The 23,429-nt window shown below is 48.4% G+C and overlaps 11 protein-coding genes across 11 annotated transcripts; 8 read left to right on the forward strand and 3 right to left on the reverse strand.

The window, feature by feature from the left end:
• Window positions 1–1,658: 1,658 nt before the first annotated feature.
• On the reverse strand, window positions 1,659–2,664 carry PtrM4_057080 (GRP domain containing protein; the record flags this gene model as incomplete). The annotated part of the gene is made up of 3 exons (XM_001942103.2): window positions 1,659–2,145; window positions 2,199–2,435; window positions 2,489–2,664. 3 exons carry the CDS (start codon window positions 2,662–2,664, stop codon window positions 1,659–1,661), a joined length of 900 nt encoding a protein of 299 aa, XP_001942138.2.
• Window positions 2,665–4,037: 1,373 nt separating this feature from the next.
• Window positions 4,038–5,583, forward strand: PtrM4_057090 (PotE, Amino acid transporter; the record flags this gene model as incomplete). The annotated part of the gene is made up of 2 exons (XM_066105302.1): window positions 4,038–5,129; window positions 5,179–5,583. 2 exons carry the CDS (start codon window positions 4,038–4,040, stop codon window positions 5,581–5,583), a joined length of 1,497 nt encoding a protein of 498 aa, XP_065963929.1.
• Window positions 5,584–8,186: 2,603 nt separating this feature from the next.
• On the forward strand, window positions 8,187–8,621 carry PtrM4_057100 (uncharacterized protein; the record flags this gene model as incomplete). The annotated part of the gene is made up of 1 exon (XM_066105303.1): window positions 8,187–8,621. The coding sequence occupies one exon, from the start codon at window positions 8,187–8,189 to the stop codon at window positions 8,619–8,621; it is 435 nt and encodes a 144-aa protein (XP_065963930.1).
• Window positions 8,622–8,955: 334 nt separating this feature from the next.
• On the reverse strand, window positions 8,956–13,752 carry PtrM4_057110 (uncharacterized protein; the record flags this gene model as incomplete). Its single annotated transcript, XM_066105304.1, has 1 exon — window positions 8,956–13,752. One exon carries the CDS (start codon window positions 13,750–13,752, stop codon window positions 8,956–8,958), a length of 4,797 nt encoding a protein of 1,598 aa, XP_065963931.1.
• Window positions 13,753–14,004: 252 nt separating this feature from the next.
• Window positions 14,005–14,805, forward strand: PtrM4_057120 (uncharacterized protein; the record flags this gene model as incomplete). Its single annotated transcript, XM_066105305.1, has 1 exon — window positions 14,005–14,805. One exon carries the CDS (start codon window positions 14,005–14,007, stop codon window positions 14,803–14,805), a length of 801 nt encoding a protein of 266 aa, XP_065963932.1.
• Window positions 14,806–15,471: 666 nt separating this feature from the next.
• Window positions 15,472–15,624, forward strand: PtrM4_057130 (uncharacterized protein; the record flags this gene model as incomplete). The annotated part of the gene is made up of 1 exon (XM_066105306.1): window positions 15,472–15,624. The coding sequence occupies one exon, from the start codon at window positions 15,472–15,474 to the stop codon at window positions 15,622–15,624; it is 153 nt and encodes a 50-aa protein (XP_065963933.1).
• A 126-nt stretch (window positions 15,625–15,750) lies between these two features.
• PtrM4_057140 (uncharacterized protein) lies at window positions 15,751–16,874 on the forward strand (the record flags this gene model as incomplete). Its single annotated transcript, XM_001942100.2, has 2 exons — window positions 15,751–16,212; window positions 16,272–16,874. 2 exons carry the CDS (start codon window positions 15,751–15,753, stop codon window positions 16,872–16,874), a joined length of 1,065 nt encoding a protein of 354 aa, XP_001942135.2.
• Window positions 16,875–17,380: 506 nt separating this feature from the next.
• On the forward strand, window positions 17,381–17,965 carry PtrM4_057150 (uncharacterized protein; the record flags this gene model as incomplete). Its single annotated transcript, XM_066105307.1, has 1 exon — window positions 17,381–17,965. The coding sequence occupies one exon, from the start codon at window positions 17,381–17,383 to the stop codon at window positions 17,963–17,965; it is 585 nt and encodes a 194-aa protein (XP_065963934.1).
• A 39-nt stretch (window positions 17,966–18,004) lies between these two features.
• PtrM4_057160 (uncharacterized protein) lies at window positions 18,005–18,433 on the forward strand (the record flags this gene model as incomplete). The annotated part of the gene is made up of 1 exon (XM_066105308.1): window positions 18,005–18,433. One exon carries the CDS (start codon window positions 18,005–18,007, stop codon window positions 18,431–18,433), a length of 429 nt encoding a protein of 142 aa, XP_065963935.1.
• A 146-nt stretch (window positions 18,434–18,579) lies between these two features.
• Window positions 18,580–19,818, reverse strand: PtrM4_057170 (uncharacterized protein; the record flags this gene model as incomplete). Its single annotated transcript, XM_066105309.1, has 1 exon — window positions 18,580–19,818. The coding sequence occupies one exon, from the start codon at window positions 19,816–19,818 to the stop codon at window positions 18,580–18,582; it is 1,239 nt and encodes a 412-aa protein (XP_065963936.1).
• A 478-nt stretch (window positions 19,819–20,296) lies between these two features.
• PtrM4_057180 (uncharacterized protein) lies at window positions 20,297–23,051 on the forward strand (the record flags this gene model as incomplete). The annotated part of the gene is made up of 3 exons (XM_066105310.1): window positions 20,297–21,323; window positions 21,384–22,900; window positions 23,046–23,051. The coding sequence occupies 3 exons, from the start codon at window positions 20,297–20,299 to the stop codon at window positions 23,049–23,051; spliced, it is 2,550 nt and encodes an 849-aa protein (XP_065963937.1).
• Window positions 23,052–23,429: the final 378 nt, after the last annotated feature.

The raw sequence follows: 23,429 nt of genomic DNA on the forward strand, positions 1-23,429 counted from the left end.
AAGCTTCGTCTTTTAAGCTTGATTGCTAACCAATCTCTATGCGAGAGGCTTGATTGATGGAACCGTTGGCTTGATTGTAGATTGATCAAGCGCTTGTAAGCCGCTTGATTGTTGACAAGTCTGCTGGATTGCAGCAAACTGTCTACGCTTAGCACGAGTATGTATTGAAGATGGCTATCAATACGCTCTTACGCGCCAAACTTTCGGAAGACCTCTGATAGATCGTCAGACGATTCGACTCAAACTGGCTAACGTCGGCTTACAAAATCACAAGCAGCTACGCACTACTCGAGTCGCTTATAGAAATGCGCCAAAATCTATCAACCAACACCGGACTGGTGCATGACGGTATTGGAGGTTTATGTGCAATTATGAAAGTAGCTGCGGCAAGAGCCTTTGAGCTAGCTGTTCGTGAAAGCCAGCAGATCATGGGTGCAGCGGCTTATACGCGAACTAGACCAAGACTGAGAGTCGAACGACTTAGCCGCGACATGAGAGCGCTCGTAATCAGCGACGAGAGCGAAGAGATATTGAGCGAGATGTCGGTGCTGGAAAAACAAAAGGATTTGGACAAATGCAAGTCGCTTTCGTAGGTTATGAATCTATTTGTCAGCCAAGAATCCTACTTGACATCCACACCGATGCCTTGCAATTGACTGAAAGCGGTAACGCGGGCAGCAAGAGCCTATGCTGACAAGATCGCTCGAGAGTGACATCGGTTTAGTTGCATTCACTGTCATTCCATTCGAACCGCGTTGAACTGAAGATCTGTTTGAGATTCTTTAGTTTAAATTAATGGCTTTGGATGACCGGTACGAGAATTCAATAGTTGGTAATATATCAATTACCCGGCACCAGCTAATTGAAGTTCTATGTACAAAGTCATGTCTCTGCACAGCCACTAAATCGCAACAACGTCATAACGTAGGCGGCAAGCGAGTCGGACAGGTAGTTATAGAACGATTGAAACTTGCATCAACATGTGAACGGTCTGTAGGAACTGTATTCCAGCTACCTAGTCCAGATGCTATTTACAGTCAAGATGAAGAAAGAAGGTAAGACGCGAGCGGCGAGCCCGCTTTGTTTGGGTTGGCGCACGGCCCTCTCGTTGCCGGGGAAGCGACTAGGCTCGCAGCCTAGTCATGTGACTTAGGGCTCAGCCCGTTACACAACAAAACAATCGGCAGCATCGTCAACACGAAACATGTGGCTATCGGATATCAACACGTTAAAGTACAGCGACTTTAGAATCAACCCGCATTTACGAGAAGGTAATAAAATTAACGTGCGATCCCGAAGGTTCGCAGGGAAATGTGCCTCGTCACACGGTGTCTCGTTACGCAGTGTCACGGTAACCACCGTGGTCCCCTTGACACTCCTGCCTCTGACCCATGCGCTCCTGCTCTTAACCCGTACGCTCCTATCGCAACAGCGCAATGTACTATCCTCGACAGTATGCTACTGCCCCGACATCTGTATGACGTCACACAAGCTTCCTTCCGCTATATATCTTTCTCTGGTGAAACTCTCCATTTCTTTTCTTCACGCAACGTCTTGTATTTACACTTGAGTACTGTACGTAGCACACAAATCAAACTTCTTCATAAGTTCTGAGATTACTGCTCCTTGCCTCTCGTGACACGCAGTGGCTAACGTTATTATTCTTGGGAAGGGCTTTCTACATGCGATCCATAATCATTCTCGTTTTGAGGTCCACCTTGATGACTTCGACGCGTAACTTGATAAGTTTTTCCAGAATGGTCCGAGTCAACGTCTACGAAGTTAGACAGAGAGCTTCGGTTGCGGGTTCTTTGGTAGCCGCCCTGGTAGCCGCCCCGGTAGCCGCCCCGGTAGCCGCCCCGGTAGCCGCCCCGGTAGCCACCCTGGTAGCCGCCTTGGTAGCCCTCCTGGTAGCCGCCCCAGATTTGGTCCGAGTAATCGCGTTTGTGCTCTGCATGATAGTTCTGCCGGCATTCACGTAGATCTGGAGTCTTCCAAGAAAGTTGTCTTTCTGCAAAGTCCGTTGCCCTCTTATCAGCATTTAATGGGCTAGACTGTGATTTTGATGTATCCGAGTGCCTGTCATTGTCTTGAGGTGGCGTATCAAGATAAACGCGCTTGTTTCGCACTTCTTCAGGACCGCATCTGTAATAACTCGTCAGAAGCTAACGCCAATGTCTCCTTGTAGGGCCAAATACCGAGTAGGCTCGGAGCTAAAACGTTCCTCAGTGCTACTATCACGACTATGCTTTTGGACTTCCTCAGGGGCGATCTGTTCCCAAAGTTGTATACCGTTAGGCTCTAGTGATTGGACAAGTGTAGTAGTAGCAAGGGATATAGACGACTGTGATTTTGATGTATCCGAGTGCCTGTCATTGTCTTGGAGTGGCGTATCAAGATAAACGCGCTTGTTTCGCACTTCTTCAGGACCGCATCTGTAATAACTCGTCAGAAGCTAACGCCAATGTCTCCTTGTAGGGCCAAATACCGAGTAGGCTCGGAGCTAAAACGTTCCTCAGTGCTACTATCACGACTATGCTTTTGGACTTCCTCAGGGGCGGTCTGTTCCCAAAGTTGTATACCGTTAGGCTCTAGTGATTGGACAAGTGTAGTAGTAGCAAGGGATATAGACTTTGCCCAGCATATCCAGGCATTGTTGCTCATAGTGTGAGGATTCATGTGAAAATGTTGAACGTGGATGACAAGTTGTTGGTTCATTGATGGGCCCTACCGAGGTGGGCAAAGAATATAACTAACGTCCGTCCCTATGTGCCGAAAAACACGGTGTGCCGAAAGTAACCAATGGGATCGCAAGGGTCGTAGAGAAGTCCATGATCCTTGCGATCCGATTCGTCGTTTTCGGCACACGGTGCTTTTGACCTGGTACAGTTTCAGTGCGCGGCTCCGACAAAACTACGCAGTTGTTTTAATGGGGCTCTAGCCTATCCTGAACCCAGCGTTAGGCATAATGATCCCCCACTTCTAGGCACTACTTTCATCGGAAAGTCAGGTTGCAGATCAGTCGGGCTTATCCCGTACCGCATGTGAAGCGATAGCATATCCGAACACCTCCGGTAACCAGCATAAGCCGCGTTTCTAATTTCGGTTGTCACCTCGCACGGGACATCGATTCGCCCTGTATACGTTTGCTTAGAAGATGCTTAGACTCCATAGATATCTCACTTTAATTGGCTCAAGGCTTAGCAAGAGATCAAAAGTCGCCTGCTTACAGAAACTGGAAGCTGCAACTGCATGAGAGTGTACTGTTATGGTGATGTGTGCGCATTGACTGATTGTGCGCATTGGGTGCACGGACATGGTACAGTAGGCCCGTACGGAGCACGGGCAATTTCATTGAAATTCTGCTACAGCAGCCGTTGGGCCCGAGTAGTTCCTGCAGTTTTTTCTGTCGATTGATTCTATCGGCTCTATCGGCTCTGTCGATTCGGTCGGTTCGGTCGGTTCTAAAACAGGAAAAGAAGTGATCGATCATCGTCAGACTTCTAGTGTTCTGCTTCCGCTGTACCGAGGCCGATAGGTACCGTACCTGTGAGGTATCTCACTGTGTGACCTGGACGCAAAGGGTGCATGTATCGATGGATGGTCAGGGTGCAGGTCATCCGAGGGTCAAAATGAACTCGGCTGACCTGGGAGGCAATCCTCAGGTAAGAAGCTAGCTATTGATCCGGCCTATCCGTAGTATTTCGGAAACTACGTTAACCATTGGCCACGCTGAACATATGCCTATGATACTGGAGTTTTACTGATAATATAACTGATGTTGTTGCAGAAGTTAGGTTCTGCCTTCTTCAGATCAAAAACTTCGATTTTTAGCTACCGAAAACGCACCTTCCAATCTCCTTCAATTGCCAAGAGACCGAGAGACCATCCCTGGTTTAGTACTGTGTCACCGTAATTTCCCTGACTCAGCTTCTGAAGGATTTATGCCGGATTTCTAGACCATCCAGAAATTACTTATCGAATAAACTCTAAACCAGGATCTTTTTTTTTACGACTGATGCACAAAACCCTTCGGAATGGCTATAGATGCCGACGATGAGCGACCTCTCCTCGCACCATCGACCTCGTCCACTCCATCAACAAGCCCAAAACCTCTATTTCAGAACGAGGAAGCATCGCATGGAACGACCGATGAAGGCATTTTCCGCTCGATAGAAGATGATGTTCTTCCCGAAACCTCCGTCTTAGGCCGCACAATCAGCTGGCCTAGCGCCTATATTCTCGTTATCTCCAGCGTCATTGGAAGCGGCATCTTCGCGACACCTGGCGTAATTGTAAAGTCTGTTGGCAGCATTGGTCTCAGTTTGACTTTGTGGGTGGTTGGTGCCATCATCGCTGCCTGCTCACTTGCAGTCTCACTGGAATACGGGAGTATGCTTCCAAGATCTGGAGGGAACAAAGTCTATCTAGAATTTACGTATAGGCGACCCAGGTTTTTAGCTAGTACTTTGATCGCGGTGCGGGCTGTGCTTTTGGGATTAACGGCAAGTAATTGCATCGTTTTTGCGCAGTATACATTGTTTGCTTTCGACATTAAGGCTACGGATTTTGCGCGCAAGAGTTTGGCTGTTGGATTGCTGACGGCTATCGTAATTGTACATGGGTGTTTTCTTAAGACTGGAATCTGGATTCAGAACTTTCTGGGATGTATCAAAGTTGGTTTGGTCGTGTTTATGATTTTTGTGGGTCTCTTTGTAGTTTTCAAGCCGGAAGGTGAGGGTGACAGACGAAGCCATTTTCCAAAAGGAGATGACCTTTGGAAGGATACCGAGTGGGGCTGGGGTGTCATTTCGACAACGCTGTTCAAGGTATTCTACTCATATGCAGGACTCAGCAACATCAACAACGTCATGAACGAGGTGAAGAACCCGATCAGAACACTAAAGTCGGTGTCGGTCTCTGCGCTAGTTACAGCAAGTGTCTTGTACTTGCTGGTCAACATTGCATATTTCACCGTGGTACCGCTTGACGAGATTAGAGAGAGCAAAGAATTGATTGCGGCACTCTTTTTTGAGCGAAGCTTCGGACCAAACCTTGGAAAAACAATTCTACCCCTGGCCGTAGCGCTCTCTAGTGCGGGAAATGTTATGGTTGTTACGTTCGCTTTGGTAAGATGTTGGTACTGTGTCGTTTTGGTATGTACTGACTTTGATAAAGGCTCGATTGAACCAAGAGATTGCACGGCAAGGCTTTCTTCCCTTCTCCAAAGTCCTATCTTCGTCCAAACCTTTCAATGCACCGATAGGAGGGCTTATTGTTCACTATATTCCCTCTTTGTTGGTTATTGTGCTTCCCCCATCAACTGATGTCTACTCGTTCATTCTAGAAGTCGAAGAATATCCTGGAACCGTCTTTTCTCTGGCAACTTCAATCGGTCTACTTTGGCTACGATACAAGCGACCAGATTTAAAAAGGCCGTTCAAAGCTTGGAAGACAGCAGTTGTATTCAGCACACTCCTTAGTGTGGCACTATTGGCAGCTCCTTTCTTCCCGCCAAGGGAAGGTACTGAAAATGGAGGGATATGGTATGCGACATATGCAGTGGTTGCAACCAGCATGTAAGTTATTTTCCAAAATGTCAAAATAAAAATGGCTAATTATTTCAGTATTATACTCGGAGTTTTATATTGGTACGTATGGACGAGACTAATTCCCAGGTTAAAAGGTTATAGATTGGAGGAGAAAACAGACATTCTAGACGACGGAACAACTGTGACAACCCTTGTACATGTACCAAGGTAGTGTTCTGGAAGTTATAGACACTTCTTTGCGCTTCTGAACGATGCAATAAATGTCATGGATATAGTAATAGACAATGCCTAGATTTCTGATTTAACTTTGTCAAGCACTATAATATTCATCTTGTAGATCATGTAAGGGGCTGCGCAAAGTATGCCGGTGCCTGGTAACAGGATTGTATTCGATGAAGAAGAAAGCTATCTGCAGTGCAACGATATCTATATACGTTTGGCTTGTTGTTCACGTAGCTTCTCGAAGCATCTAAAGTGCCGAGGAAGCTCCGAAGGTTCCACCGAGGATCACCATAGCATCTGGGCTCTAGCCCGTTACAGATCACACGGCGCGTGTTGTGCAATATGTGGTTCATAATGTCTGTGAACGGTCTGTAGGGACTGTATTCCAGCTACCTAGTCCAGATGCTATTTACAGTCAAGATGAAGAAAGAAGGTAAGACGCAAGCGGCGAGCCTGCTTTGTTTGGGTTGGCGCACGGCCCTCACGTTGCCGGGGAAGCGACTAGGCTAGCAGCCTAGTCATGTGACTCGAGGCTCAGCCCGTTACAATGTCTACGGAATATCACAACGGAGTAAAAAGCATATTCGATGCAGTCTAGTGGCAAAATACTAGCATGCTGTCGAGTACGCAGCTAGAATAGCAGGAAAAGACCAAGAGATCAACGTATACGCAGACAACCAAGCTGCAATCTATAGGCTCAAAACCCTATCAGATAACCCAGGACAACATTGGCTACTAAGATGCCTCAGAGCAGACTTGCTATCAGTCAGTCTACTCAGTTCAGACTGACTGAACTGACTGAATCTTGGCAGTCAGTTCAGTCAGTCTTCGTTCCGTCCGGATATCAGTTCAGTCAGTCCGGAGGCCTCTAGATAACAGTTCAGTCAGTCCAGAGACCTCTAGATAACAGTTCAGTCAGTCCAGAGACCTCTGGACTGACTGAACTGACTGAATTGGACTGAATTGGACTGAATCTAGCTCTTTGAAGCCGTGTTTTGCAGTCACGATAGCAACTTCTAGTGTTGCTTAGAACACGACTTGTCGCTGCAACTAAGACAGACGCTAGTCTTGAATAGAAAAACGCTTGTCTCGTTTGGGTTAGAGATAATACCCGAGCCAATTAGACTCTGCTAATTACGCTAGGGCCACATGGCAGCCTTGACGCGTCGCGCCCACTCTAGCAAACTAATGCTACAACACTCTAGCCACAAACAATTTAGTGTACTTTATGTCTACTCCTTCGAGCTCAAGCCTCCGCCGCCTTGTCGAACGCGATAAGTGCAGTTCTCCTCTACCGTCGCTATCGAACGCGCCCACTGTTGGGGATACTGCGAGCGAGGCTCAGCCCAACAAGCCCGTGGCTATACATGCAGACTTACCTGACGACGATAACTATTATGTTGGGCTTGATTTTAAGCGCGTACCGTACCTCGAGCGACGCCAAGCAGAGCGTAGTCGCGGCGCAGTAAGGAGCTGGATCTACCGCCACGGCTGGGGCGTATGGCACCGCAAGCACAAGAAGAATTACTGGCTTTGCCAGATCTGCCACAAGCAACGGCGGCAACAGGAGGCCTACTACGAGGCTGATAGCACTACAAACGCCGGTCGACACCTCTCAAGCAACAGGCCTGGGCACTCACTTGGACCTAACGGACCTATACCAATTGCTAGCCGGGAGGCCAACATTATAGGCGCGCTCGCAAAATCACAAGTCTACATAATGAGGTCTAGAGGTGTAGAGGTCTCCCAGGAGGTTGCTAATGAGATAGCGGCAAGCTTTTCATCCTCTCGGTTTCAAGACGCGCTAAAGGACTGGGTAATTGCTGACAACCAGAGCCTACGCGTAATAGAGACGCCGCAGTTTCGAAATATGATCGCGGCCGCAAGTCCCTAGCGGAAGCTCTCCTTTGGCGTAGCCACTAGACGCTCCGCGATCATATTATTGCTGAGTACAACGCGTACGTACTAGCCGTTGCCGCCTACCTTCGCGAAGCCTGGTCGCTCATACACGTTTCCTTTGACAACTGGACCTCAACTGGCGGACGGTACGCTTTCACCGGCCTCTGCGTACACTACCTTAACGGCGAGGGCAAGCTAGTTGACCACTTGCTCGGGTTACCTAAGCTCCACGGGGCGCACACTGGCAATAATATTGCCTCAGTAGCGGCGACAATACTGCGGCTATTTGGTGTTGACGACACAAGCGTCGGATACTTTGTGCTTGACAACGCAAGCAACAACGATACTGCGGTTAAGTCTTTAGCAGAGGAGTTCAACTTTACTGCAAGCGAGCGGCGGCTGCGCTGCTGCTGCTGCCACATCCTCAACCTAGGCGCGCAGTTAGTAATTTAGGGTAAAGATCGTAGCGCGTACGAGAACGACGCCGCTCACCTTGACGACGAGGAAAAGTACATGGATGAGTGGCGCAAGTACGGCCCTATTGGGGTCCTTTTTGACGTAATCGCGTCTATCTGCACGCCGCAAACTCGACAGCTATTAGAGCGCCTACAGCGTGACGAGGCAGAGGCGATAGGCGTTACAGCTAATATCCGGCAACTTGTTAAGCCTGTTAAGACGCGCTGGAATAGCTATTTCGACACTTTTGTGCGCGCAGCCGAGCTACATGGTCCTATCGACAGCTATATTGAGTTCAAACTCAAGGAGCACAGTGCCGCAACAGCACCATCACGACGCCGGAAGAACCGCGAGCTGCTGCCTGCTGCGCAGCCGCGACTATATGTACGCGAGGGTGGCCTAAGCGGCAAGGACTGGGCGACGATTACGGAGTATATCCAACTCCTCGAGCCATTTGCGGAAGCTACACGGCTGCTTGAAGGCCGCGGCTGACACGGCCGGCACGGCGCTATATGGGAGGTTTTAGTAACGTTTGAATGGCTTCTTGACCAGCTTGAGGCTCTCAAAGACCGCCTTAAGGACATTAATTACTGTAACGGTAGGATTGAGGAAGAGTGGGGTTGCATTGTTGGTGTAGCTACGAAGGTGGGCAGCTATATATATGAATGTGGGATGTACGAAGTGTGGTAGCGAGAGTAGTACCCAACTTGTACCAGAATATGTCTTGGCAGGACCCAAACCGTTACACACCCTCTCAGATACGGCTCTCAGCAAGTAGCTGACCATGAATAGAGATGTGAAAATGACGGAAATGAAAAAAAATACTCTAGTTCCACGCTGAAAGCTGAACTCCCTTCTCTGCTTCCTCTTTTTCTTTTGGAGTAATGATACTCCGGATATCTTCAAGTCCTAATTGCTTGACAAAACTCTCATGCTTTTGACGAGGTAGTACCTTGGTCAAACCGTCTGCGGGCATCTGATCTGTAGGCACCCAATTGACCTGTATTCGCTTCTGCTCGACTTCCTGGCGGAGCCACAACTGATGAGTATCCACATGACGAAGCTTTGTCTGAAGCCGATCTTCTCTCTTAGTAACGATACTAACCGTGGCTGTGTTATCACACAAGAGCTGTGGCGTAAACTCGAGCTTAAACTTAACGTTCTTAAATGCGCGTTGCCACCATTCCATCTCAGCCCCTGCAATAGATAGAGCCATCAGCTCTGCTTCGGTAGTTGACTTTGTGACTGAGCGTTGCACTGTAGCCTTCCAGTCAATTGGCATCCCGTATAGCTTGAATATAAAGCCATGCGAGCTTCTGCGCGTCTCGAGATTGTCAGCAAAGGCAGCATCAGAGGCACCAAAGAACAACGGTTCTACTCCTGCCTCATTTGCTTCACCCTCTGTGATATACGACGCAATCTCGGTTCGAAGTGCTGTAGCGCAGATAGCGTAGTACTGAGTACCAATCAGGTACTCCCAAACGTGCTTTGCGGCAGCGAGGTGCTTCTGGCTTGGATTCTGAAGATGCTGTGCTAGCACTGAGTGCGCTTTCGCAACGTCTGGTCTGGTGATACATGAGATAAATGCTAGTGAGCCAGTAAGACTCTGAAACTCCTTCGTACGCTCGGCGTTCGGTTCTTCATCACTCGGGCCTAGCCCCTCATTCAGCGGAGTTGCTGGGTATCGTCCGGATTTCTTCTGCAGTTTGAAGTTGGCAGCGACCTTGTCGATAAACGAGTCCTGTAATAGCCAAACTTTCCCTTGCTCTTCATCGCGTACGACGCGGATGCCTAGGAACCAGCTAAGCTTACCTAAGCAACGTATCTCGTATCGATCCTTAAGTGCACGCTCAAACTCTTCATGAGCTGCGAGATCTTCTGGTCGAACCAGAACCACAATATCGTCAACGTAGAAGAAGACAATAAGCTTTTCGTTTGTAAACAAACATGGGATGCCTGGCACTGGCTTAAGTCCCATCTTATGCAGTGAAGTGCAGAGATCGTTGTACCATAACAGCGGCGCCTCTTTTAGACCATACAAGGCTCGCCACAACCGTAGTAGCGGACCAAACTGATCAATGTAGCCCTCTGGTGTCTGTACGTAGATCTTACGGTCGACTTTTGCGTTTAGAAACGCATTCAGCACATCATACTGGAAGGCTTTTAGGCCAAAGGCAGCCATTAGAGCAACAAGGAATCGGAAGATCCGAGCTGCTAGCGTAGCCGCATACGTGTCCTCGTATATCTGTTGTAAGTCTCCTCTTACGACTAGGCGCGCCTTGAACTTCGTGAGGTAGCCGTCTTCATCGAATTTGTAGGTAAACACCCACATTAGCGGCAGTATCTCACCCTCGGCGACGCCTTCTTCGTGAGCTTCTGGCTTGAAACAGCCCTTTCTCATTATATCGTCCATTTCAGCTTGTGCTGCAAGCTTGAAGCGGTTGCCAAACGGATGGCTTTCGAGATTTAACCAACGCTTTGGTGGAGGTGGCAGGTAATCTCGATGGAGGCGAACCTTCTCAGGCTCGTGAAGCTCTCGTACTTTAACCGGATTGATTGCTGAGGCAAAGGTCGACAGATACGTTACTGCGAAAGTGGAGAGATACGCCGCATGAGCGCTGCCTCTAGTACGTTTACCGGCAACGATGTTATCTGAAGTGATTGCAGGATCCGTTCGCTTTGGCGCATTGTTCTCGCGACGATTCGGCGCCTCTTGATCCCCTTGCACTGGCTCGTAGCCCTTTGGCAAGCTGATCTCTTCTTCAACACTCGCGTCCCTACTTCTCCTTCCTATCGTATTAGGCGAGACTAGTGATCCTCCCAGGTCAATCGATCTCACTGGTTTGCTCTGTTCCCCTTTTGCTGACTGCTGTAATAGCTCTTCTATCAACTGATCATGTGCTTCATCCTCTTCTAGCATCTTAGTGCCCTGCGAATCAAGCGGAGCAGCGAGCTCTAGAAGCTCGCTAATCTCTAGTTCCTCTACCTCGCCTTCGTAGTCGGCAATATCAAGTACTGTCTTTACTGTACGTGCCACCCTCAAATCTGCGTAGACTGTGCTGCCGTCGTATCTCGTATTCGAACGAAACACGACGTCTCGGGTGCGGATAACAGTGTGTGACTCTGGGAGCCATATCCTAAAAATGTTGGTGGAATCGTATCCAACCAAATGACCAATGAGCGCTCGAGACTCCATCTTGTCACCACGCTTCAGCTTGTTGTTGAGGTAGTACGCCTGTGCGCCTATCTTGCTTAGGTGAGCCATCGAAGGCTTGTGTCCACCTGCGACTTCGTAAGGCGTCTTCCAGCTAAGAGACTCGACTGGTGTTCGATTGAGCAGATATACTGCGGTCATGGCGCACTCGTTGGCCAGCTCCTTGGGCAGACCGGATCCAATTCGGATTGCGCGAGCTCGGGCGATTATTGTCGAGCCAGCGCGCTCGATGAGGCCGTTCTGCTCCTCCGTGTACGGAGCTCTTGTTTCAATCTCAATACCTCGGTCAAGAAAGAGCTGGTGTAGCAAGCTGTATCCTCGCTCGCCGTCGATCTTTATTGCGCGGACCTTGACACCATATTGAGTCTCAATTCGTGCTAGCAAGTGTTCGATTGTCGTTAAGAGCATTGGTGCTGACTTGTTTGGTAGGCATGCGGCTAGGTGGAGCTTGCAATTCTGGCACACCGCATGTAATAGCCAAACGTCACCGTTATAGCAGCGCTCGCCTGTCTTACGCAGCTGTACAAGATCGATAGCCAATCTTTCGAATGGTCGGGTGGCTGGTTCTCGCGGAGGCCTTCTGCTCTTAAACTTATGAAGCTTTGCTTCAATACATGTCGTACAGGTCTCCCAAGTTGGCGCTATTGTGCCTTCTTTAATCTTTACACCATCGACACCCTGCTCGAGCTTTGAGATAACCTTAGCGCTCGGGTGGCCCCAAATCTCATGGGCTTCCTCCGCCGTTAGCTCAAGCGGTCGTCGATCAGCGTATGATGGTTTCACCGCTTGAATCCTTCTCTTTTCTGCTGCATTAACAGACTTTGCTACACTAGTAGACTCTGCTACAGTCGTAGACCGCAGGTCTTCTACACGCGGTCTCTCATTTTCGTCCGAATCCATCAGCCAATGCCCTCCTTCGGGACTAAGCTTACACACGACGTTCTTTGGCGACTTCTGGTATAGGCAGTCTCGACCTGAGTCGAACTCAATTCCCATCGTACGGCATCGTGAGAGAGCGACAAGAGAGGTAAAGAAGCTCGGGATATACGCTACCCAAGTAAGCTTAATTGGAGATGTTCCGTGCGGCGTGTTAATCATGATCTCAACCTCACCCCATTCCTTGATCGGAATACGCTGACCTCCAGCCAAGATCTCATCATGGGCGTTGGCATCTGCAAGCTTGCGCCAAGTCGAATTTCGATGATTAGACACGTGTAGGTTCGATCCTGGGTCGAGTATCCATCGCGTTAGTAGCGATGAAGGCTGCTGAGTAGCCTCTACTTGGAGACATGCATTTGAGCTCCGACCACTCTTCGTGCTTCCATCGTCAAAGGCAGCTGACTGAGGCTTACTCTGCTGACCTTGCTTAGCGAGCTTTGCTTCTACTGATCTCAAAACGGCTGAGATTCTGCTGCCTTCGCCTCTGCTTCGGATGGTATCGAATTTCTTCTTCATATCTAAATCCGCCTTCCATCCAGAGCTACGCTTTGCTGAGTTGACGTACGGACAATCAATAAAGCGATGCTTCTCTCCACACAGGCAGTTAATCTTTCGAAACTTATCAGTATCCTGGGATATCTGAGATTGTTGGGATACTTCCTGTGGGTCGCCTAACGCCGCAAAGGTTCCTAGCGTTGAAGCCACTGGTTTCATTTGACGATAGTACAGTCGAAATCGCCCCACAAGATCAACTGCTGGTAAGAAGGACTCTCCTTCCTCTTGCTTTGTGATCATGCTAATCCTTTGTGATGTAGCCCATGAATCATCAGTCGATTGTACTGAGTCGAGAAAGTCCCGCTGTGCCCTTGTACCCTTCACTTCTGCCATCTCAGCCGCGGCCATGAGCTCAAGGAGCTCCTCCCAGCTGTCGAGCCAGGATTCGATATTAGCGCGCTTTGGCATCTTGCGAAGCGCTATATATTGCGAGAGTAGCTGAGTCTCTCGCTCTGCTGTCGATGGACAGAGCTGGTTCTTTAGTTTCCTCAATCGTGCGTGCGGCGTATCTAGATTCATGATCCAATGTAGCCGACGCTCTGAGATCGTTGTCGCGATCTCGCTGTTGAACTGCCTTAAAGCAAGTTCTTTCTTTTCGAACTTTGTTAGTTCCTTCTGGTAACTAGTGTACCAAGCTGAGTACTTCCGGTATTCGTGCTCATCGAGATGCTCGAGGTCGTAAACCATGCCGACCTGTCGCTCCCGTCCGTAGAAAGCACCTGCTTCCTTCTTTGCGGGCTTCTCATCTTCGAGCTTAAGTACCATTTCTGTCGCAACGTTAGGATTAACGTACGCCCATAGATCGTTCCGCTGCGCGCTATCTTTGCGCAGGAAGATCCACTTCTGCCAATCTGACGGTTGATCGAGAATCACCGTCGTCTTCGTAATCAGAAGATCACTATTCATTGTAGCCATGGTGATAGCTGATGATAACTGCTGTCGTTAAGATAGACGTCTACTGTTAGACCGATTATAACAGTAAGTCTTAACTAAAGCGGGATGTGAATGCAGTCGATTAACGGCAAGCCGGGCTCATAACTGTAACGGTAGGATTGAGGAAGAGTGGGGTTGCATTGTTGGTGTAGCTACGAAGGTGGGCAGCTATATATATGAATGTGGGATGTACGAAGTGTGGTAGCGAGAGTAGTACCCAACTTGTACCAGAATATGTCTTGGCAGGACCCAAACCGTTACAATTACGAAGATCCTGACGCGCCCGAAGACCATCTTGTTACGCACGTTAACCTTGCGCATAGTAAGCTTGCCGAGTACTACGAAAAATTCGATAACGCGCCTGTTTACTATGCCGCTACGATCCTCCACCCGCACTACAAAAACCACCTTGCGGCGCTCTGGAAGGTGCCTAACACCCATATCACCGCCCGCGACGGCGTCCACTATCGCGATGGCTGGCTTGATAATAACCATCGGGCGTTCTTGCGAATGTGGCAGGAGCGGAGCAACGCTGCGGTCGACGTAGCCGACGCAGTAACGCCGCCGCAAAAGAAGCCCCGGCTGGGGTTGTCATCGTCGCGATCAGCCTTTCTGCAGTCGTCGATTGAGACCAATCTGCGGCAGGTAGAGGCAGGTCTGAGGGAGGATGAATATGAGATCTGGAGGCGGCAACCGGCGTTAGCTGAAGAGGATCGGCTATCGCTTAACCCGCTGCTCTACTGGGAGTCAGTTGCTGGACAATTTCCATTACTCTCTAAGTTTGCTATTAATATACTCACAATACCGGCGGCAGCAGCAGACTGCGAGCGGACATTCAGCGAGCTTGGCGACATGTTAGGCACGCGGAGACTCCATATGAAGCCAGAGCTTGTCGCAGCTTTACAGAGTTTAAAGAGCTGGAAGAGGCTTGGTATACAGCCAGCAACCATGTCTACTTATGGGCCAGCAGGTGTACTATCAGAGGAAGAAATTTCAAAAATACAAGAGCAGCTATCCCAGTTTGATATTAGTTAATTTAGATTAGATCAGTCCAGGTCAGTTTAGATCAGTCCAGGTCAGTTCAGTCAGTCCACAGCAGCGGCAACGTCAGTTCAGTCCAGTCCAGTTCAGTGACCTTCAAACATCAGTTCAGTCAGTCCGGAGGTCTCCGGACTGACTGAACTGACTGATAGCAAGTCTGCCTCAGAGCGGCAAAAACTATCAAAACAAAACAAGCCAACATTCACCTCCAGTGGGCACCCGGCCATACAGACATATAAGGAAATGAAAGAGCCGATAGCTTAGCCAAGGAGGCAGCGAAAGAAGACCCAACAACACCTACAATAACAAGCCTCGCCTACCAATGTAACCACGTGACTAGAGTCACATGACATCCTATTGTAGCAGGCACTGCCCGGTGGGCAAGTGCACTTACCTCTGAGCCGAGAGCTCTTGTACACATACATCACAACACGACAACAGATAGCAATACTGTCAGATAGCAGGGTTACTCGACGTTGGCAGCAACCAATCAGCGTAGAGAGGGTCAGTGCGCCCCTCAAGAGGGCCACAAGCGCGGACACACGATAGACAGAACACAATACACACAATCATCAACATCCATTACTTTTGTGCAATATCTTATTATATCTGACAATTAAGAGTCTCACTGCCTTAATAACGAGCGATAAAACCACGAAAATGGCAACAATCCAGACCCAACGGGATGCGACGGTCATCCTCACCGACTCAAGCAACTGGATCCCTTGGTACCGCCAACTTAAGCTGAAATGCCAGTCGCAAGGCATTTGGCCACTGTTGGACCCCGAAGGAGTGCGACTCCAGCGCATCTAACCGGAGGCTCCGCTACCCCCAGACATTTCGCAGTATGAACCGTCAAGTAGCCCCTCAGCTGCCTCATCGCATACCACCCGAAACGCTAGATGCAACACGCGAGGATCAGCACAAGACACTACAGAAATGTCGACAACAACCTCACAAATCCCCACTATACCAACGCGAGTGTCAGAACTCTCAGAGAAAGGACAAGAAGCGTATAAGGAGGATCGCGACGACTACAAGCTGCGCCTTGAGTCATACAAAATACGGGAGAGGGACTATCAAGAAGAAAGCAACAAAATCTCAAAGATGGTCGAACACATCCTTACAACCGTAACACCCCATTTACAACTTAGCTGCTGCACCGAGAACGGCACGCCGCGCGACTGGATAACCGCCCTCCAAGACACAGTTGGAGTGGATGAGGACGAGGAGAGAGCGCGAGCACGAGAGAGATACCAAGCCGCACTCAAGCCAATGCGTTCAACCACAAACTGGGAGACGTGGCTAAATGAATACGATCAGGCTGCAACTCGAGCTGAAACCCTTGAGGTGGCCGAGGTTATGCAAACACAAGCCGTAATAGACGACTTCCTAGGCTCCGTATCTAAAATGGCATTCTACTAAGATGCATCAGAGCTGCAAAGAGAATAACGACAAAGAAAGCATCTATCCACCTGCAGTGGGCCCCAGGACACAACGACGTCAAGGGCAATGAAAAAGCCGACACGCTAGCAAAGGAAGCAGCTAAAGAGAGACCAACAACATCGACTATAGCGAGCCTAGCCTACTTAGGCACAGAAATCAACAAAATACAAAAAACAGAACAACTGATGGAGTACAAGAGGTATACCGACAGGCCCACCAAAAACAGAAGCTCCTACTCAAGGATCTTCAAGCTCAACACACATACAACAATCAAAGTCCCGAAGGGAACACCAAGAGAAATCTCGAGCGCGTTCTACTCACTCAAGCTAGGACATGGATACTTCAACTCCTACCTTAAGAGATTCAACAAGAGAGACTGCAATCTATGTATATGCTACAAACCACAAACACCACAGCATCTACTTCTAGAGTGCAAACAGTACAAAACACATCGAAATACACTCAAAGAAGCAATACCACACAGACCCATCACCCTCCCACTCCTCCTCCAAACAAAGACAGGCATCAAAGCTACTCTAGCCTTTATTGCAAGTACTAGGATTGGCACGAGAAAATGGCACCTTGGGCAAACCACCGAACAGACAGACACTGTATAAAACTACAAAAACAATATTTCCTTATCTAAAAGAGCCCGCTGCTACATCTCTTTCTATTCACCACACTGCTCTTTAGCACCCGCGCCAATGGAAGACTAGCTCTGAAATTGGAGTACGCAAAACACCACCCAAATTGTACAAGACCCATAGAAACTCCACAACGACCATCATACATAGAACGGCTTAGCCAAAGTCCTACATAGTCACCGACTGATACAGGACTCTAATGGAAATATAATAATAATATTGAAAAGCTGGCACTATTAGTAGTAGTATGACTACCTAATAGAGCGCTCTCTAAGGCACAACGGTAGTGGTGGTACGACTCGTATTGTATTGACTAAGGAGCTATTCACACGTTCGTAGATCCGTGTTGCGTGCAGCTGCGTCCAAGCTCCCCGCTAGGACCCACCTGCACGTGTCACCAATCATGTGACTACTCCTCCGCTTGATACCACCAAGTCACTTACGGACTGTATTCTCAACAAATAATAATAATATCTAAAATGGCATCAACCTGGACCGCAGGGTTCCAAAGGCCAGGGTACGATAAGAAAGCCATAAATAGGAAAAGGATGATGAAACTCTTCCGTGAATATATGAGTCTTCATTATCCATCAAGAGGGAAGCCAAAGAGCGCCTTCGCGGTAGGAGACTCATACGCGGCGAGCGGTGAACCCGACTCGGACACACTGAGGGACGCCTCTAGTGTGGAATTAAGAGCGCCATCCAACCAAGGCCGGGGAAACCCTAGGCAATCAAACAAACGCAAGATGGATGGTCAAAGTACCAGAACCAAGCAGATCCCAGAGAGGAATTCAGCGAAAGCTGGAGACATATGTCCTGCTTGTGAACAGCGTCATGAGATATCTGACTGCTACTATGTAAACAAAGCCAAGGCACCTGAATGGTTCAAGCCAAATCGAGGCATCGCAAGATTAGTACAGTACAAACTTGAAAATGACACCAACTTACAGAGAACGATGCAGGAAATGTCCCCAGAGACTAAACGACCTCGATTCTCGACAACGTCACGATCGATTACACCTCATATCAAGACATCACAAACACCGGACGCAGTCATTGAATGACTAGATGGACGCGAAATCTCAAGAATTGATGAGGGCACGATGAAAGCGGCATTCAGCGCAAGCCAACAAGGATATCCATTAAAGGATGCCTTCACCCTGGATTCCGGCTCGACTACGCACATCTGCAACGACCTCTCAAGAATTGAAGACGTACGCCCGTCGACGCCAGGGGACTACATCTGGGCCGGCAGTTCCAAAGTCTGGATACGAGGATACGGAGCTGTCACATTGACAACAGAGGGATCTCAGGACAAACAAACCCTGCACATAGTCAACGTTGCGTGGTGTCCAGACTTCCTCTGCAGCCTAGTATCATTCAGGCTACTCCGACGACAAGGAATATGGTGGGACAATCGGGAAGATCCAACAAGCCTGCGACGATGGGATGGAACAATCATTGCTATCCTATCGGAACGCCATGGGCAATGGATTATCGAAGACACCACTCTATTCCAGGGCTCCCAATAGTGTCAATAGTGCGTATACTATTAGTATTTGGCTTATACGATATCATACCACACGGCTTGGTATCCATACCATACGATACTGATAATTCAATGCTTATACTGATACTAATAGTATATACTATTAGTATTCGCTATAAATAGAACAACCTAACTTGACCCCCTCCATGACTTGATACATTCCAGCATTTCAATCGAAGACGCCTTTAAAGATCCCCGGAAATCAGTGGTTGTTCGTCTTGCCCCGCTAAACACACGCTCAGGCTCGTCGGACATTCCCGGAATTGATAGAATATCAATAGCCATTGTTCCTAGGGCTGGATATTGACCTCGTTGTTGCACCCACCACGGCAAGGCATCGACAATATGTGGCAAAGTTGGGTCAGTAAGGTATCGGGAGTATTCATCGACGCAGTCCACGGGGGCTAATTTGGAATTAATCCAAGCCTGGTACGCATTCCTTGGAGTTGGTGTAATGGCCGTAGTGACCGTCTCGGTTGATACTCCTTTCGATTGGTAATGCTCTTGCCAGAACCCACGCAACTGCTGTTTTGCATCTTCTACCCACCCTGGAGTCCATATGCCCGTGAAGTACTCGAATTTCCACTTTGGATTGAGGACAATAGCGGCAATGTATACAGGACTTCGATCAGTAAGGTTGTAGTAGTGATTAAGCTTGGCCCAGCCCGTCTCGATACAAGCTACCATGATAGGATCGTTATCCTCAATTGCGGTGGTCTTGGCGTCTTCGAAGTGTTGTAGAAGAAAGTCCATCGAAGGAAGCACGTGTTCCAGGGTTGCTGTGCGGCCTTGCGTAGCCATCGTCGTATCCTTGAACGGTTGCAAGAAATCTCTTATCTTGGCCAGAACAGCCCACTCGGCATCGGTCAATCGATCATTGTAGAGGTCTTTCTCCGAGAAGCTAACTTTCTCGATAGCAAGGTGAAGCTCAGGCTTAAGGGACCAATCTAGCATCTCAAACCATGAGTTCCAACGTGTGTTGTTGTCACGTTTCGGAGCTTTGCCACCACTGTCTTTCTTGAAAGCCTGCATTCGCTGAGGACTGCGTTGGACCCAAACAACGATATTGTGCAATTTTCCAAGAGGACCCAATTGGCGCCATTGAGCAATGTCCTCGCGGGTAAGATCATCGCTATCTGAGAGATTTGGATGACGTCCAAACAGAAAGGCTCCTACGGCTAGCTGGATGATATGGCCGTTACACCGAAGCCTGTGATTAGTCGAATCCCATTCTATTCCTTCTTCTTGAAGTCGGCATTCGAGTGCTAATAACATGGCATCGTTGTTACTTGCATTGTCCATAGTGAAGTACCCCAGCTTGGTCAGGATCTGATATTCTGACAGAACATCCCAAAGGATCTTAGCCATATTTTCACCTGAATGAGAGCCTTCTATCTCTCGAAGAGCGATCGTGAGATTACGGAGAACCCCATCTTCATCAACGAAGTATGCTACGACGCCCATCAGACCGAGTCTGTTGCTTGACGTCCAGAGGTCACAAGTGATGTGAATGTGTTGCCATTCAGGACTACCCTTCTTGGAATCGGCCCGATGCTTCTTGGCCGAATGTTCTACAACCTTCACTTTCACTCCTTTGCCGTTATGTGCTTACGTATATCTTATGTATATAACCTTGTGTATCTACTCCGTAGGACAATCAACGCAGTTCTCATATGCAGTTGTTGACGTCTTGTCTACTGCGATAGTTATGAGCCCGGATACGTGCTACTGCACCCTTCTTCAATAACTGCTGTTCACTTGTCTTTCCTCAAGTGTATTCTATTGTTTGTTTGATTGTCGAATACCTTGTTGAACGTCTTTTGCTGCCACCGTATTGCTTGTCGCAATGGCTGCAACCGAATCGTCTAGTCTTGTGACCAAGACTACCGTCATTCTTGAGAAGCCATCTGATTGGCAAGAATGGCTGTTTCTTAGGCGGGATAAAGCTACTCTTAATGGTATATGGGAGTACTGCAATCCCGACATGTCGCAACATGAGCTGAAGAAGCTTATTGAACCTGTGCGACCGACGCCTGCTACTGTAGCAGAAGGAGTAACGCTTCGCTCACAGCTTACTCATGAACAACGACTCGACTACCAGGACCTGCTAGACGCCTGGGAATACGACCAAAAGACCTATCTGCACCGGCAGAAGGCACTGAATGAATTGACATCGGAGATTGCGCAGACAACTGCACGAAGCAATCTATATCTACTCGAAGGCAAATCAACGGCCTACGAACGACTGAAGGCTCTTAAGGAGCACCTTTCGCCGAACACTGCAAGACGATCACGCGAGCTTGTAGTCAAGTACAGGGACTTGCAAGCAACACGGCGAGGCCGAGCGGTTGAAGGATGGCTGGACGATTGGATCAAGATCACCGACCAGATGAGAACGCTTAATCTACCGGACGTAAATGGTTCTCGGAGCCAGGAAGACTTCCTCATTGCCGTCAAACCACTCGATGACGCATGGGCAACAATGACGCTCACTGATCTCCTTGCTAAGGACGAAGCAGGAACACCAGTTCCATCTCTACGAGATTACGTGTCGAAATTTCGAACATTCCACAGTCGTACAAGCCCTAGAGCAGCAGGAATAGGGACATTTTCAGCTACGTTAGGAATGGCTGATACAAACGGAGGTCACAAGCAAAGAAAGCCGAAGTGCTTTTGTGGCGAGTACCATTTGTTTATTGAGTGCAAATATTGCAACCCGAAACTACGAGAAGATGGCTGGCAAGGCGACAAGGATATCTTTGAAGCAAAAGAAAGGGCAAAGAAGCATCCAAAGCTAAAAGACTACATTCTTCGAGCAGAGAAGGGACAAGGACCTTCTAAGAAAAGACCGGAGATGACTAGCTCGAAGAACGGTACTGCATCTTCTTCAACTTCGACTCCGACTCCTATTCGCTTTGACGACGATCAACTAGCCACGAGTCCTATTCAGACAAACGCCTTAATACAGACTTTCAATACTGCAACGACTAAAGTACCACACCTTATGAACCGATGGGTGTTGGATCCTGGATCGAACGCACATGTTTGCAACACTAGACAATTTGGCTGGTCCTTTGTAAGGAAAGCTAAACCTGGAGAAGTGATCTATGCTGGTGGCCAGGTTGTTCAGATCGCTGAATGGGGCACTGTTGTACTCAATGTACGAACACCATCTGGCAAGGCACCTATTAAGCTCACTCACGTTGCATTGGTAGAAGGGTTCTTTGCCAATGTTCTTGGTCTATCGCGCTGTCGACCGCTAGGAATCCATTTCGATTCAGGACGCGACTTGCTATACCAGAACAACCCGAGCAATGTGGTCGCAATGCTGGAGTACAGCAATGGGCACTGGCTTATCGATGCTGAGGAGAATGACAGACCCGAGCTAAGTACGTTATCAACATTTGCTGCTCGGTTTCAGCCCCAAAGAACATCTCAGAAACCAAGACCAGCGATCGTTGCTACGGCCAACGAAGCGCATCAGTTGTGGGGACATGCGAGCAAGCAGGCAATTGATCATCTGCCTGAAAGCGTTACAGGTTTTGAACTTGTTGGAGACAACAAAGCGCCGAAATGGAAGGACTGCGATGTGTGTATCCAGTCGAAAATGACGCAACAAATCTCTCGAAGGACCCCTGAAGATACGAATACAACGCCTTTCTATCGCGTTGGCATTGATCTGGTTCAATTACTTCCTCAAGGAGAAGCTTGTTACAATGGTGACAAGTATGCCTTTCACGCGATCTGCCATTCGATTAAGTGGCATGAAGTCACAACGATACCAAACCGACAAAAGAGCACCCTTGTGAATGTGATTAAGGCTCTAATTGCAAAGATTCAACGACAATTCGAATACACTGTGGTTGTATTTCGTATCGACAGCGAGCCTGGTTACCGCGAGCTATTGTACGATGTCTGCAAAGAGCTTGGTATCAAGATTGAAGCGCGAGCCGCTGATACTCCTGCGCAAAATCCAAATGCTGAAAGAGCTGGAAGAGTCATAGTCGAACGTGGAAGAGCATTGAGAATCTCATCAGGACTTCCAAAGGAATTAGCAAACGAGCTTGTTATCACTGCCGCTATGTTGCTTAACATCACGCCAACAGAGAGCCTCGATTGGGAGACGCCTTACCAAAGAGTGTTTGGTAGAAAACCATCAGTAGCGCATATGGCTCCAATTGGATGTCGTGCTCACGTGCTCGACAGAAAGGTCAAGCGTGGAGACAAGCTTGAATCCCGAACGATGATTGGATATTTGGTTGGTTACGATTCGACAAACATCTTCCGTATCTGGATACCATCTAAGGGACGTGTTATACGAACACGCGATGTGGTCTTTGCACGACAGCACCTCATGAAGAACGACGATGAGCCTGAGAAGCTCTCAGAAGAAGCTGAGCGATTAATTGAGATCTTGGATATCAGACTCCGCAACAATCAATCCAGATTGGTCAGATTGATTGATTTGATTGGTCATTTGGAGTTTTTACCAACTCAATCAACTCAATCTAAGCTTTTCAAAATAGCTAATCAAATCAACTTGCGAAGGTCAGATTGATTGATTTGATTAGTTAGATTGATTTATTATTAACGAGTTGTAAGGCGAGTAGTGTCGTATTAAGAGAAGGTTTTTGGTGTTGAAGATAGTTATCTTGGACCCCTATCTCGCTTAGCTTGTGATCCCTGTCGGCCGGGCAAGCCAGTCTCTATGCATTCACTTCTCACCAGCTAGCTCTCCTCTTATAGGACTAGCTCCTTCTGCTTAGGGGCTAGCCTCTTCTAGGCTTCACCCCGCACCTATATAGCTAGTCCTTCGCTGTTCTTAATACAACAACGATTTCGCTCACTCAGTTCCCTAATAATCCCTTACACACAACGCTAGTTGCCTAGCTACCTATACCAGAGAAGTCAACAAACAAAACAACCAACATTTGAGGCGTAGATGTTGATTGACTGGCTCATTTCTTAGGGCTACAGTT

This window comes from Pyrenophora tritici-repentis, chromosome 2, assembly GCF_003171515.1.
Source record: "Pyrenophora tritici-repentis strain M4 chromosome 2, whole genome shotgun sequence".
Classification (NCBI taxonomy): domain Eukaryota; kingdom Fungi; phylum Ascomycota; class Dothideomycetes; order Pleosporales; family Pleosporaceae; genus Pyrenophora; species Pyrenophora tritici-repentis.